A 15,307-nucleotide genomic window follows, 5' to 3' on the forward strand; every position below is an offset into this window, starting at 1 on the left:
TCCCAGGAACTGGCTCTGCTTCATGGCTGCAGCTAGGAACTCAAAGGTGAGAAGCCAGAAAGGAAAGCCTGGCTGTCTCCCTGTTTTTCTTTCTTTTGTATATTCAAATGTCTGCAGAAAGTATTTAGTTCTGGAGTTTCCATCAAGCAGGGACACGAGAAGAGACGGATAAAGGATCCATCCCTCTTCAAGATGGTGTTGTTTTGCTTAGCTTTCAAACTGGCAGCCCTGGAGAACCATGCAGGCAAGAACAGGGAGGCAGAAACAAGAAACTCTTTGCAGGCAGTGTTTCAGATGACGTTTCCTGGGGTTGGTACAGAATAAGCAAGTTCCCCCTGCCACCCCCACAGCACTTTGCTGTATACCTTTTATGAATGCTGGGATATTCACATATTATATCTGCAAGAGCCTTCAAAGAACCTAGAGCCAGAAAAAAGAAGGTATCTATGAAGCAGCACTTGGTTAGAACAAAACCACACGTGACACAGATCATTTGTACTCTTTGGCACAGCAAAAACATTGCACTTCCTTTCTGCCTTCTTCAATAGTTTTACCATCTCTGTTTTAATTTAATGTTCAGGACAGACTACGAAGAATTCCACACCTTTCAGAGACTGAATCTGGTTTTTTCCATATGGCGCAGATGAGAAATTTCCACAAAAGAAAAAGCAGGTTGGAGGAGCAGAGGAATAACCTGGGAAAACAAAGCACGTGTGAGTGTAACATCCATCCACCTCAAAATCCTTCATCATTCAGCCTCCAGTCCACTTCATGAAAGGCAAAAACCAAAGCAGCACTTCAAGCTCTGCTTCTATTAATACTCCCAACTATTTTCTAGACACAGGCTTCAATTATTTATAGTTCCAACAACACTGTTTGTGTGTATACAACTAAGCACTGACCCAGTCACACAATGACACAACTAAGACCTAATAATAATAATACATTCTTTCCTTGAAGAGAAAAACAGCAAGTAAGTAGCAATGAATTATTATTAACCCCCATGAGTCATTCCAATTCAAAAGCTCTCCCAATATTTAACTCATTTTTTAGCATTATGAAGCTGACTAACCCTCACCATAGCACTAATGACACAGGTTTGGTTTGGTTCAAGGATCTTGCCAACTCTCATCAAGATACAGAACTGGTTTCCTAGCTTCAGAGTTAACTACTTCACTTCTCAGTAGACATTATGACAACATGTTCAATTTTCCTTAAGCGAATCGCAGATTGGCACCCTTAATTTCATACTGCTTGTTTTTTAAGGCAGCCGCCCTCTCACACCTCCATTCTACCTAAGGCAGACAGGACAAGCTGTTCCAAAACTGTTCTGGAATACAAAGAAGCAATTCACAGATCTCACAGATGCTTGTTATCCAAACATTGCCATCATTACTAATGTAATGATGCAGGGAAGAAACAGCCCATATTTTGAGAATAACTGACATTTTTCCATTGGTAAAAAGCAGACAGGATTCAAGAGGGACTGCTCATCTCTGATGAACTCCATGTTTTCTTTAAACTAAGGCTAGGACGACATTTCACGAACTTTCCTGTCAAAGCACATAAAATGGCGACTGCCCAAAGCAATATCGGTGCTAAAAGGTTGATGAAAAGGAAGTGACAGCTCGCAAAAATATAATACAATACAATTTGTAAATCTGTTAAAGAGAGATCCAAAAGAAACAGAATAGCAAACGTGAAATGCAAATAGTTACCATTAAAACTGCAGCAAGACCTCCCTGGCTTTACTTAGGCTGGGGTTCAGTGGGCTTCAGTGGAATACTGCCCACAGCTGGGTTTATTGTTACTTTCTCAGAACTGAAAGTCACCCAAAACACACAATAAACAAAGCAAAAGGACACCTGGAAATCGATGCCCAACCTTTTCATTTAAAGGCATACCTGTGAACAAGGTACAAAACTTCCTATTTCACAAAAGAGCACAATCAGACCGCAGTGAGCAGACCCTGGGCACAGCAGCCCAGCTGCCAGCCATAAGCTGACCAGCTTGCCCTGCATGGACAGTGATGCTCACGTGAGCAAACACAGGATGCAAGTACAGAAAGCTACATCAGCTTACAGCTCTGCAAAGCAGGTTTCCCATGGGATATTTCCTGTGCAGGCTCAGCGCGAGGCCAGAGCTCTCAGCCCAAAGCAGGGGGGGGCATAGCCATAGAAGTGGACCCAGGGCCAGCTAGCTGTGTGTCTTGTCACACTCACCAGTGCCACCAGCAGCACTGCTAGGGATCAAGGGAGATGGTAAAATTTCTCTAGAACAAAGCTCAGACTCAAAGCAGCCACCACCTACCTGAAAACATTGTATGCAGCTTTTCTAGTACTTCTGCTTGGTCCAACCACACATCAGAAAGAAACACAAACATGGCATCCTCGTTTTCATCCTCCAGCTGCTTCAGTTTTGCAGAAGCCTTTACTGAAGTTGAGGAAGGACCTCCAAAGAAGTTTATATTCCCATAGAAGGCTCTGTATTATTAAAATATTCATGTTAACTCTGTTCTCTTCCCAAATAATTACTAGTTTTGATTATGACTCACCTGAGCCATTTTAATTATCATTATTATGAAAGGTAGCTCAAATTGTATCCTTTATCATTTAGTAGCTGATGGAGAAACCAAGGAAAAGAAATGGCAGTCACCCACATCTAAAGCATGGGCTTCCACAGATTATCTCAGGGTAATGTGTACCCACGGTCCCCTCCCTCATCCACTCCCTGAGCAATACAGAGTTCCATATTCCTATCTAATAGTATTTAGTTATGCCATCTAGAAATGCTTAGATCTCAGTGGTTATTAACACGCAGAACATGCAAGTCTCAGAACTGCCTCCTTAAAATTGTATTTCACAGAATCCCAGAATGGCCTGGGTTGAAAAGGACCACAATAATCATCCAGCTCCAACCCCCTGCTGTGTGCAGGGTCACCAACCAGCAGCCCAGGCTGCCCAGAGCCACATCCAGCCTGGCCTTGAATGCCTGCAGGGATGGGGCATCCACAGCCTCCTTGGGCAACCTGTTCCAGTGCGTCACCACCCTCTGGGGGAAAAACTTCCTCCTAAGATCCAACCTCAACCTCCCCTGTCTCAGTTTCAAACCATTCCCCCTTGTCCTGTCACTGCCCACCCTCACATACAGCCGTTCCCTCTCCTGTTTATATGTTCCCTTCAAATACTGCAGGGCCACAATGAGGTCTCCCTGCAGCCTTCTCCAAGCTGAACAAGCCCAGTTCCCTCAACCTTTCCTCATAGGAAAAGAAAGTATTTATTCTGAAATATTTGGGGAGGGGAAATAATAGCATACTTCAATGTCACAAAAATTATAAACTGATAACGAGCTTACTTGGAAACCTACAACAAAATACAAAGTCAGAGTGAGGCTGCCAAAAGTCAGTTTCATACCTAGTGGCAGCAGACGGCTCAGTAGGCGGAAATCCAAAGGCATTCACATGAAAAACTTCATCTTCATACCAACCTAAGACATTTTTGAACAACAAAATAACCTTTAGTTTTTGTAACAGCATCATACTCCAGACATTAGTCAGACAGTTGGCAGCTGAGCTGCTCAGTCCCAGCCTCCATCAATCCCGCTCTTGTGCCAGCACCAGTCCCTGCACTGCTCAGCAGTGAACCGGAGCGGGGAACTATCTGGCTGAAAAACAAGCTGAGCGAGATACCAACTATTTTAGGCCTTGACCATTTCTTTGAATGGATTTGCTGCACAGCCACATAATCTTCTCAACCCAACTGAGTAAGAATGTAGGAAAACAGCAATCATTTCCGGGTCTGAATGGTCTGCATCAAACCGCACCCTTTCTTGTGAACTGCCATGTCTTAAAAGCAGTAACTGAGTGGTACCCATTCCCCACTTGTGCTTCTCTTCTACTTAATGTATTTCACAAATTTTAAACACAAAACATATTCACAGGATGCACAGAGCAATATCCCACAGACACCAACGTCCATCACTGCACATCTAAGGCTCCAAAACTACAGACACACTCTCTTAATGAGAAGCCTCTGAAGGACCAAGGCTTTGACAACACAAAGCAGCATTTCCTTATTTTTTATTCACAGAGTCATAGAACCATAGAATGGCCTGGGCTGAAAAGGACCACAATGATCGTCTCATTCCAGCCCCCCTGTTATGTGCAGGGTCACCAACCACCAGACCAGGCTGTTCAGTTATTCTAGTCCATGTTTTCCTCTGGTCCTATCTCCTCCAAGCATGCTGCAGACAGACCAACTGAGCCCAATGCCATGAGGGCTTCTCTCACCCCACGGACATCACTGAAAAGCATAGAATGTCACAGAGCACTGCCTCGAGAGCCTGAGATAACAGGAAAGGTTTAGGGCCAACAATCTCAGTTACAAGCTCAGCTCATGGTCAAGCCTCACCAAGATGAGACTTCTGTTTTTAGCCACGTTTGGCAGGTGTCTAACTGCAGCAAGAGCCACCTGCAGAACAATTCATTCCAAGTCAAAAAAAAAGAAGTCTGCTTTACCTTCTGCCAAAACAAAGCATGATTCGGTATATAAACCACTGTGGAACTGGTGCAAAAAGGTTAAGAAATATATTTTTCTTAGATCAGGACTCTTAAACTAATTCTGTAGCCAAAGTTTGCTTTTCAGCCAGCGTAATACAAACAGCACACAAACAGGAACACGCTCTGCTTCCACCAGCAGGGATGCTGTCCTTGTCCTTCAAAAGGGCACTGAGCTCCAGCAACCATGAAACTTGTAAAAGAAAGAAAAAGATGGAGCTGCAACTTGCAACTCTCTACATCATTCTTAATGGTCAGTATGGATGTGTTATTTAAATTAAGCACCTCCAGACATACAGGGAATTTATTCAACTCTTGGATCATATATAAAGGATATTGCTTTACTAAGATCTAGCTGGACAGCTCCTGTAGGGTCTTCTAGGAAATACTTCCCCTAAAAAACAGGATTAATTACTGAAGCAAAGTATAACGAAACATTTAAAGGCTTTAATCACAAATATTTACCAGTCAGCACTTATAAGCAGTTTAGTGAAGTGTTTAATACTTTATACTTGGAGCACAGAGCTGGAACAGAAAGCAGTGTAGTTTATGTTAGACTTCCTCTCAGACACTGCTGGTGTACTCCTCCCTTTAATCACAGGCCAATGCAGTGCCACTGAAACACAGTGATTGGAGGCCTCAGCATTTCAGTATTGAGCACACCCAGAAAATGTTAACCTCTTTTTAAGGAATGAGTCTTTCACCATAGACACTGATGGCAGCTCCATCATCAGCTTATACAGGAGGGTAAGGTGCTGACTGAGCCTCCTCATTTTCTAATATATTCTAGTGCTGAATGACTGATGATCTGTACAGTCCACAGTAAATAGCAACTTACCTCCTTGAGCTGAGTTATCATCCCAAGGACAATCACTTCCCTCACTTTCGTTGTATTGCCCAACAGACTTTCTACTGTTTTAAGCTGGAACCAAAGGCAAAGAATCATGTCAGACTAACTCCAAGTCTCCAAAGCAGCTTTTTTGAAGCAAGCAAGACAAAGTATCACACAGCACACACACATATTCTTGCATAAATACACAAACAAGCTAAGACAGAATTCAGGTTCATTAGAAAATCAGGGACACATTTCTGAATGTCAAATGTAGCACCAAGAAGTGCTTAGCAAGTAAATATTTGTTGTTGCTATTTTGCTTACAAAAACATTAAAACTGAAAAGAGTAAGTGGCAATTTCTGCTCTTGCATATGAATTTCAATTGTAGTAACTGGATCTTCAGCAGGATCCGATGTGAACCACAGGGCCAGCCTCCAGCCAGGCAGTAACATCAATTATTTTTGCTGAGGAACCTCAGATGGATGACAGAGAATAGCCCTGAGTAACAGCAGTGATACCACACAGCAGGCTGTCTGCGTTCTCCGGACAAACTCATTTTGGTCTGCCAAGCTGCAGTTAAGGGAGACGATCCTCCCAGAACACCAGCATAAACAATGATGCTCTTGCCACTGCTGACAGGAGAATAGGAAGCTGTCAAAAGAGAAAGATGCCTACAGAGGCTGTGTGGAGATGCAAGCTCGACTCAGCTAAGGCCACTTGTTTTTTTTCCCTACAAGATGGCACACTCTGAACAAGCAGGAACAGGCACGGTGCTCAAAACAAAACCTGTTATTTGGTACCCACAGACACACATATGCCTGTTTTTTTTAAAAACACATAATAATAATGTAATATCAGAACAGCATTCAATATTCAAAAACTGAAATGGAAACAGAACAGACTCAGATTGTGAACTTATTCAAGTGGAGGTTTGTGAACCTGGTGCTTATGAAAGAAACGAGAAAAATATTCTCAAGTAAAGGGAAAAGAAGTGTAAAGCTGAGCAGTTAATGTATTTCCACATTGGGAAGCCACATTTCTCGTACACTTCATAGCTGTTTTTAAGCAGCTTGGTCATCATGCTGATGTAAGCCACATAACTGCCATTTTGACACACCAGCTAAAAATGATAGAAAAAAATACTCATTTTCATTGATCACCCATATTGGATGGAAGAAATAATGTGTCACAGGAGGAGTGCTGCTGCATTAAAGTGTAGCACCAAGAACAGTTCCCTCTGCAAGAAATAAAGAAAGACTTTTTACCTGGAATTTGCTCCTACTGTCGTCAGGATGAACGACAACTGCTGCAGGTGTGAACAGCTCATGTCTGTGAGTCCTCTGCACAAACCAAAATTGAAGTAATATAGTTTTAAAAAAAGCAGTGCTGTCAAAAGGTTCATTTACAAGCACCATACAAAATAATTTATGAAGTTCTCTCACTCTATTTCATCCAGAAACATTTGACTTGTTTTCGCACAACCAGTTGTGTTGACAGTAATTTGCTTCTAAGAAATAGACTCACACTGGACTATAAAACTAAGCCCAAAAAGTAGATGCATGTGTAATAGCTTTAGAAGTTCTTTCTGACTACCTGCAGGAAAACAGTGAGACAGCAAGGGAAGGTAAACTGTATTGATTGCTGGCTATATGGAAGAGAGCGGGTCCTTTCTTCAGGGCAGGGCCTATTATAAAAGCAAATACTTTTTATTGTTGTTTTGTGTTTGAGGTCTTCATTTACAAACAAGGGCAAGCTACACTACAACTAAAGTGCAGAGCACGTAGAAAATGCACTGTGCAAATTTTCACTTCTTTCAATGTTCTTCATGCAGTCTAAATATCTCTCCTTGGAACAAACCCATTGCTACCAGCCCATGTACCACATGCAGGAATTAAAACTAGCAGCCTTCACCCATCGTTATTTGAACGTTCACTTTTCTGGAGGTCACAAAGGAGAAAACTTAACATACTGTTTGCATGAACTAAATCTTCAGCTAGTGGCCTTCCAGGACAGAGGCTCCCAGCAGTAGCACTCTTTGGAAGACAGAGTTGCTGGTGCCCTGGGGTATGTAACCCTGGTCCAAAGGCCAAGCTAGTCACTGTGGGGTGGCACAGCAAAAAGCTGGGCTCGCTGCCTGCCTGCCTCCTGGTGGTTCACTGGGGTTGGGGCTGCATGGAGCCTGCTAGCACAAGGCATGATCTGTGCTGCGCATCTGTTAGAGCAGACACATCATAAACAACAAGTCATCACATCAGCCATTCACTCCCTGATCTTATACTGCTCATGCCAGACTGCAGGGCAAAGCACAGAGGGGTTACACTCCAATGTGTGGGGAGAGTGGATGGCAGGAAAGAACTGAGCTGAGGTCCTGCTCAGGGATGAGCCCAGAGGCTGACTCCAAGCTGAGTGCACAGACTGCACAGGGCCACCACCTACAGATGCTGCCAATAACTGTGGCTACCACCCCCACAGCAGTGCAAAGTAAGCCCTGCTGGGGAGTTCTGCTCAGGAGCTGCTCACAACTGGGGATAAGCCACAATTGCCACCATGAGATGACAAAGGGTAGCTGGCTCCTACTGAGCATTCTGAAAACTGGAAAATGAATAACTGAAATAAGCCAGAAGCAAACGTCAATGCTTCAAGAAGAGGCCAAATGAGAGCTTCCCAGGATTTCAGGTTTGTATTATCTCAACAAGCACTACGCACAATGACAGGCTAGTAACACAGGAGAGACAAGAAGGCACATATAGAAACAGATAACCTGCTCTTATGACACAATGCTAAAATGCTCAAACACATGCATCCATCACACTGCATGGCATCAGTTGAGAAGACTATATCTGTATTTAACAGCAGAAAAGAAGAAGCATTTTGTCCATGTATTCTGTTAAACAAAGCAAAACTGTTTCTGACCTGTTGTAAGATGGAGTAGCGTTCACGAAACAACTCTGCTTTATCTCTGGCAGTTCCAAATAAATTTGGTACAGGAAAGTTGGTCATTGATAGACTGCAAGAAGTTCAACAAAATCAAGATTAAAAAAGGTACATTCCACATACAGAAATTACTTATTGATTTAAAAGGTGTCTGCAAAAGCTGTAACACTACTGCATAATATATGTAGGCAATGAGCAAGATTTCTGCTAGGGCCACCGTGTTTCTGTTTTTGAAGGCTATATCAATTTAATTTTCCTCTACATCACAGACCTCAAGACCTGTATTTCCATGTGATCAGGACTCTGCAGAAGTCCATCCTTTAAAAGCACTTATGCCTATTAAGTGACTGTGAGCAAGTACAGTTTCTTCCCTTTGATGAACAGAATGTCTTCATGCAGTGCTCTGCTTCTCATAGCCTAGAAAGCCAGAAAGTGGCACTGGAATCAACCTCCTCCTGCAAACACACAGAATGTTGTGGCTGACCGACAGATTCATGAACCAGGACTAGAAAATGACATTACATGAAGGTCATTGCAAAGCCTCACCATGAACGTCACCAACAATTTCTCAGCTAACAACACCTGCAGCGGCTGTAAAAGTAAAGCCTCTATTGGGCTCAGCAGTCAGGGCTGCTTGCTGTTAATGTAAATTCTTCAGTAAATGTAAATGTTCTAGCAGAACATTCGTAACCAATTCCTGCAACTACTTATTTCTTTTTCCATCCTGGGGGATCTCTGTGCGCTCCATTTTTTTCTATTTTAAACATACTGTAGGTCTCTTTAGAAACGCCCCAGAGCTTCAGGACGTTGTAAGCTACAGCCTAGAAAATAAATACAGACAACAGAGAGACCAAATTTATTGGGAAAAAGATCCATCAGCCAAATACAGAAAGAAAAAAAGCAATCATTATGTTAGTGATGTATGCCCTTAGCCTTCCTGTCTCTTGTATTCCTTAAATGGCATGAACATGGTTAGCACATTGTGTGATGAACACTCCAGTTTCAGAGCTAGTCAGATCGCAGGCAGCACAGAATGCACTGCCACAGAGACAGAGATGGCCATTTCTGCTCCATCCTACCTAGTGGGGAAAACCCAATGGCACATTTATTAATGAGCCAGCATTTATCACAGCCTCTGTAGAGTCAGTCAGGCTTTGAGAAACAAAATTATCTTACTCTCTCACACGAGCTTGAGATGAGTGAACCCAAGAGGGAAAGAAGAGAACAGAGACTTCTTAGACATACAGAAATATAGGCTTTCTCTTAAAACAAGAAGCAATTGAAGCTTAAAACATGCACGACTTACGGTATAAATCTCTTTCTGTCTGAATTATAAATGTAGCGTGGAATATCAAAGGCTCCAATAATGTTGAAAACATTTTCTCTGAAATGAGAATTTACAGCATTAACTGAGGTGGAACTAACAAACAATAAGGAGAGAAAATAACTAAACAAACATTTGGAAGAGAAGTGCATTGGCTTTGTTCTCTATTACCCTGCATTACTACTGTATCTCCTGCTCCACTTTACCTACTGGCTACTTCAGCACCTTCTAAGCAAAAAACAAAAGGAGCTTTACTTAGAAATATCACAGAGATTCATCTTTTTCCATTACTATCCTCTGGTACCTTTTCTGTCAACAGAACAGTCCTGGTGTGCTTTATGTGAATAGGTTTAAACAAACACAAAACTTCAAACCATTGACTGAGTTGATTGATAGCTCCTATTACATGTACTGGTTCTGTTCTTCTCTCCCATTACTCTCTTAGCCTAAGAGCATCAAATTGATCAGAAGAGATGAAAATTTTTCCATGAACCCTCACTATGGTTTTGAAGCACAGGACAACAGTCGCTGCCTATAAGACAAGGGTGTCTCAGACTTCATACTGTTTATTTCGTACGAAACTTTATCCCCAAGCTTCCTTCATTGTAATTTAAAGTCTGAGAGGCACAAGTGACCTGTGAAGTATTCCCTTCAGGACTCTGCAGTGAGAACCTGTGCAGCCAGTACCAAAAAACGCATTTAAGTACATGAAGTGACATAAGAAAAAGTCACTTTGAAACCGTCAGCATTATTAAGGTTCCAGTGACTGGGAGAAAAGTCAAAAATAAATGAATTTGCTTCACACTGAGGAACTGTGGGATCACAGTATCTGCCATGCCTAACAAACCATCTGTTTTCATGATTTGCATTACGATGTCAATACACGAGGCAAACACTGAAGAAAACACATTCATCACAATCACAAATAAAACTCTCAGAAGCTCAAGTAATTGTTCTCTGCTTTGTTATCAGAGAGTGAAAATCAATCATGGTTCTCCAAATAACAGCCCTGCCAGACAAAACAAAAAACACACACAAAAAAAGCAGAAAGCAGCACCCTGGAGGAAAACTTTTCCAAGTGCTCTTATGAAAGTCACAAAAACAACCTCATATAATTTTCATCTGGAGAAAAGGAAATAAAGAAACGAACAGAATTAACGAGTCCCCTCTAAATCCTAACCATTGGTTTCTTTCATCGGTTAATATTCAATCTGTGTCACATGTAACACATAACGAGCTCATTTTAATTCCAGAATGTCAGCATTATATTTAGAATCCCCCAGAGGACTATCCATGAGAACCAATTTTCTAAGAAGGAACCATTACCAACCTTCCAAGGCAGCATCAGGAAGACAAAGCACAAAGCAATTACTGGCATGTGTAGCACTGCTGGAAACGCCTGGCATTTATTTCCCCATCAGAAATAAAGCAATGTGAACCAACTCCCACAAAGATCAAATAAAAAGAGATAATGTCACCGTACATTGTTTCATCTATCGCCTGGCTACATTCCTGGACAGCTGCTTCCACGGTGGGCAGTTCAATCATATTATTTGACACTGGAAAAAAAAGTTCAATGGATTAAAACGGCAGCATAAGGAGAGTGGTAAGAAAGCAAGGAGGTCTGAAATATATTACAAGAAATGGGTGAGTCTTCTCTATTACACAAAGAAGGGTATTTTCACAAAGGTAACAACACACGGGATGGATCGCTTAGTATTCTTACTGGTAGGATGCTTCTCTAGCGAAAAACTAACCTACACACATATTGTGCCCACCCTTAATTCACTAAACGTGGAGAGCAAGACAATTATAGCTCATACAAAGCTGCCAAATACACCACAAATGTGTTAGATGAGAACTTTCACATTCTGGAGGTTAATTTTATTCCAGAACATTATTGCACAGATTGCTGTCATAAATAAGTATTCAAACAGCTTAGCACAATCCTGGAGACAGGCACATTGTTGCCTTCATAGATGTTAAACTGATAATTGAAATTCAAAAACATTTCTAAACACAAACGTGTCGTTGAATTTGAGAAGGACACCAGGGCATGGATTCACAAAAGGACTTGGTCGGTGCTGTTCTTTACTAAGTTCTTCACTAGGAGAGTGGTGAGGCCCTGGAACAGGCTGCCCAGGGAGGTTGTGGATGCCCCGTCCTTGGAGGTGTTCAAGGCCAGGTTGGACGGGGCCCTGGGCAACCTCATCTAGTAAATGTGGATGTTTGATGGCCCTGCCAGGCAGGGGGTTGGAACTACATGATCCTTGAGGTCCCTTCCAACCCGGGTCATTCTGTGATTCTGTGATTCTGTGAAAATCCCACCTTGCACAAAGGCCAGCGTTAGCAAATCCACCCACAGGTATTACACTGACCCTGGAGTTTCTTGTACTGATTCAGAACTGTTCAAAAATGTGCACGGTGTAATTTGTAGCAGCAGGCTTCACACTAGGTAAGGACCAGCTCTTCAAACTGCTTTAGATCCCAATCTGAACGACTGTGTTTTCCAATAGCTACTGTAAGAATATAAAGTTGTAACTTCTGTAGTCGCTACTCTATAGATCAAGCAAGCAACGAACACATTTTATTTAACCTACTTTAAATAGGAGAGGCTGAAAATGTTTCCTGAACTCTTACAAGGCCTAACATTTATTCCAGGTCTCATTTACATGGGACTGAATCTCCTCTCACAAAAAACTGGCCAGGTTTCCTAGTACTCATGAGCTCAAAACATTAAACACACACATGTGTGGGGCATCGGTGCCACCTCCCTCAGCCACGTTCAAGTAAGGATGTGACAACCCCTGTGTTCTGTGGCCCATAATTAGGGATGCTGTGCCTGAGGACACAGTTACAGCGAGGCTCTGAAAATTACAGCTGTCAACAACACTAATATTTCTCTGGGCCTGGGCTACGGAATAACAAGTGAATTAACTTCTTGCTATTTCTTTGGTTTATTTGAATATTTTAGATGACAGTTTCAGATGCAAAGATGCTCACACAAACTCAGCTAGGAGCTCTTAGTAGCTGGCATTGAAGAATTTCAATACTCCTGGAATCCAAAAGTCAGGAGCTACCAAGTTGCCAACTTTTCAAATAACAAAGTGACACTACCTTGTACAGAATGGCCTGGGTTGGAAGGGACCTCAAGGATCATGAAGCTCCAACCCCCCACCACAGGCAGGGCCACCAACCTCCACATTGATACCAGCCCAGGCTGCCCAGGGCCCCATCCAACCTGGCCTTGAACACCTCCAGGGATGGACGGGGCATCCACAGCCTCTCTGGGCAGCTGTTCCAGCACCTCACCACTCTCACAATAAAGAACTTCCCCCTGCCATCCAACCTCAATCTTCCCTCTTTCAACTTCAATCCATTTCCCCTTGTCCTGCTGTTATCTGCCCTCTCAAAGAGTTTTTTCAAAGAAGCTTTTGCTGACACTACAAACTTCAGTATTTAACAAAACAAAATGTTAACAAATCTTGATCAACCTCCTAGACCACAGTGACACTGTAGAGCATAAGTTGTCACTACCCCTGTCTGAATAACACTGTAAGTGCAAGATAAATGTAGCAAGCTTAGGAAAAAAACAGTGTTTACTTACAAGGCTGTTTTTCAACCGCATCGATGATTTTGTCGATTACATCTTCAAACTCTTCTTCATTGAGGGACCGAAGAGTTTCAGTGAGATATTTTACAGCTTCCCTAATGTCAACAAAGAAAGTCAGCCCAAAAAGCAATTCATGTTCAGTAAAGCTCATCTGAATGGTGTCGGTTCTGGTAGATGTGCATACTCCCCATGTCCCTTTTGGGCACCTTTTGGGACCACCTTCACCTTCCTTCCCAAGGGCTGGCTCACCCCTCAGGTACTGCAAGCCCATGTTAGCCCCAGCTGCCATCTGCAGGACACACTCCACTTTATCAGCAGCTCTGATACTGGAGTTATTGTAGAATCACAGAATCAGTCATGTTGGAAAAGGCCTCTAAGCCCAACCTATCCTCACTGTGTCCATTAAGCCGCATCCCTCAGTGCCACACATGGCCACACACAATGAGAATTACAAATCCACTCCTTCCCTCATCCTCAGACTACACACTTGCAGTTAAAGATAACGATTTTCTTATTAACATCATCTGCCAGACAATCAAACTGGCACCTCAGTTGACGGCCCAACCTTCTCATTGCTGTTTAACAGTGGGCTCAGGGCTCGGTCTCCTAATGAAACTCATTATTCCATGGCCAGGACCTCGTCCAAAATAATCACAATCTATTCACAACAGGTACAAAACAGAGCTATCACTATGCATGATCTTCAAAGGCGAAATACAAGTATCGACCCAACAGCGCATCAGCTGATCGGAGAGGGGATAAAGGAGAGCTTTTAAGCAGCTTTTGATGCTCCCTAGACCCGCGCCGCGGGCGGAGGCGGATGGCAGAGGCCCATGGCAGGGCAGCAGGCGTTCGGGCAGCCTGAGGAGCCGCCGAGCCGGGCCCAGGCCTGGAGCCGCCTCCACACTCGCCCCGCGCCGCCTTCCCCTCGTCCCGCTACTCACGCCCGCAGCAGCAGCCCGCGCACCCGGAACGCGGAGCTCAGGCGGCGCCGCAGCCGCTCGGGCTCCATGGCTGTCGTTTGGCGCCCAGCAGCGCCGCGCCGCCCCACAGCCCTGGCCCTGCCCCGGGTGGGAGGAGGCCGCGGGACGGCATGGATGGCGAGTACAGCTGCGGCTCCGCCGCTCCAGCCCGGCCGGCTCCAACTCCGCCTGCCTTACTTGTAGTAACGCCTTTACCCACTGCCTTGTGAGCTCTGTAGCAGGAAGGGCACACCGTGAGCCTGGTCTGTTTTCTTACACTCTGACATATTATCTGTCCCATCCAAACATGTTCACTGAGACAAAAGTCAGTTGGCCCCACATGCTGTATAAGTTACACTCAGTTTTTAGTTCATCACCCCACAGCAGTGACTGTCAATGCTCCAGCATCAGTAAAGACGAGTCAGGTTGGATGAAAGCTTTCTTCTCATACAGAGCAGTGCTGGAGGTGCTCCAGAGCCGTGGGGATGTGGCACTGAGGGATGTGGGCAGTGGGCACAGCGGGGTGGGCTGGGGCTGGGGTCTGCTCCAACCTGAGTGATGCTGTGATCCTACAGATGCCCCCACCACTGACTTTTCACACAGGCAGGGAATTGAGCATCTTTAGTCTGTCACAGCATAGCAAGTCCTAGCACAGAGCACAGTAAATGCGCTGCACCTCTTGCAGTTCCAGTCCTGTGGGGCAGCTGCCTTCTCTCCAGCCAAAAATTGACTGATATTTCACCGAAATACTCCCAGCCTCATCTGCTGAAGCACAGCTTTGCTTCATAGAAGGCTCAGAAAGCAACTCTGAAAAGATCCTCAATCAAAACACTGCAGGGATATAAAGCCAGATTGAAAATGTCAGCTTATTTTCTGTAGTCCGTTCTCAACTGCATCATTTATAATCAATCCCCCTCATCTGGAGGAAGCTCATGGGCAAAGCTGAATCTATCTACTCACTTTAGACATAAAACTACCAGCTGACAGGTCTCAGCTATTTTGGCAGGAAACACGATCCATTTTTCAGCTCAGCTAGGTGTGAATTATGAACCCTTATGTAAGTTCTTCTATTTGCTAAGATTACCA

The 15,307-nt window shown here is 43.7% G+C and overlaps 1 protein-coding gene across 2 annotated transcripts in view; it reads right to left on the reverse strand.

Moving 5' to 3' along the window:
- POLE2 (DNA polymerase epsilon 2, accessory subunit) overlaps positions 1 to 14,373 on the reverse strand; it is a 17,681-nt gene extending 3,308 nt beyond the window's left edge. Inside the window, exons 1-13 of one of the 2 annotated variants that reach the window (XM_015865918.2) lie at positions 14,204 to 14,373; positions 13,254 to 13,354; positions 11,130 to 11,205; positions 9,629 to 9,706; positions 8,302 to 8,395; positions 6,654 to 6,728; positions 5,394 to 5,477; positions 4,893 to 4,949; positions 4,517 to 4,565; positions 3,414 to 3,486; positions 2,311 to 2,483; positions 605 to 694; positions 366 to 420 (exon numbers count right to left, since the gene is read on the reverse strand). In XM_015865918.2, coding sequence (XP_015721404.1) covers positions 366 to 420; positions 605 to 694; positions 2,311 to 2,483; positions 3,414 to 3,486; positions 4,517 to 4,565; positions 4,893 to 4,949; positions 5,394 to 5,477; positions 6,654 to 6,728; positions 8,302 to 8,395; positions 9,629 to 9,706; positions 11,130 to 11,205; positions 13,254 to 13,354; positions 14,204 to 14,271 — 1,073 coding nt within the window. In that variant the 5' untranslated portion in view covers positions 14,272 to 14,373. The remainder of the gene's footprint in view (positions 1 to 365; positions 421 to 604; positions 695 to 2,310; positions 2,484 to 3,413; positions 3,487 to 4,516; positions 4,566 to 4,892; positions 4,950 to 5,393; positions 5,478 to 6,653; positions 6,729 to 8,301; positions 8,396 to 9,628; positions 9,707 to 11,129; positions 11,206 to 13,253; positions 13,355 to 14,203) is intronic. The other variant, XM_015865919.2, reaches the window with a different exon arrangement.
- Between the last annotated feature and the right edge of the window lie 934 nt (positions 14,374 to 15,307).

Source organism: Coturnix japonica, chromosome 5 (genome assembly GCF_001577835.2).
Source record: "Coturnix japonica isolate 7356 chromosome 5, Coturnix japonica 2.1, whole genome shotgun sequence".
Lineage (NCBI taxonomy): Eukaryota > Metazoa > Chordata > Aves > Galliformes > Phasianidae > Coturnix > Coturnix japonica.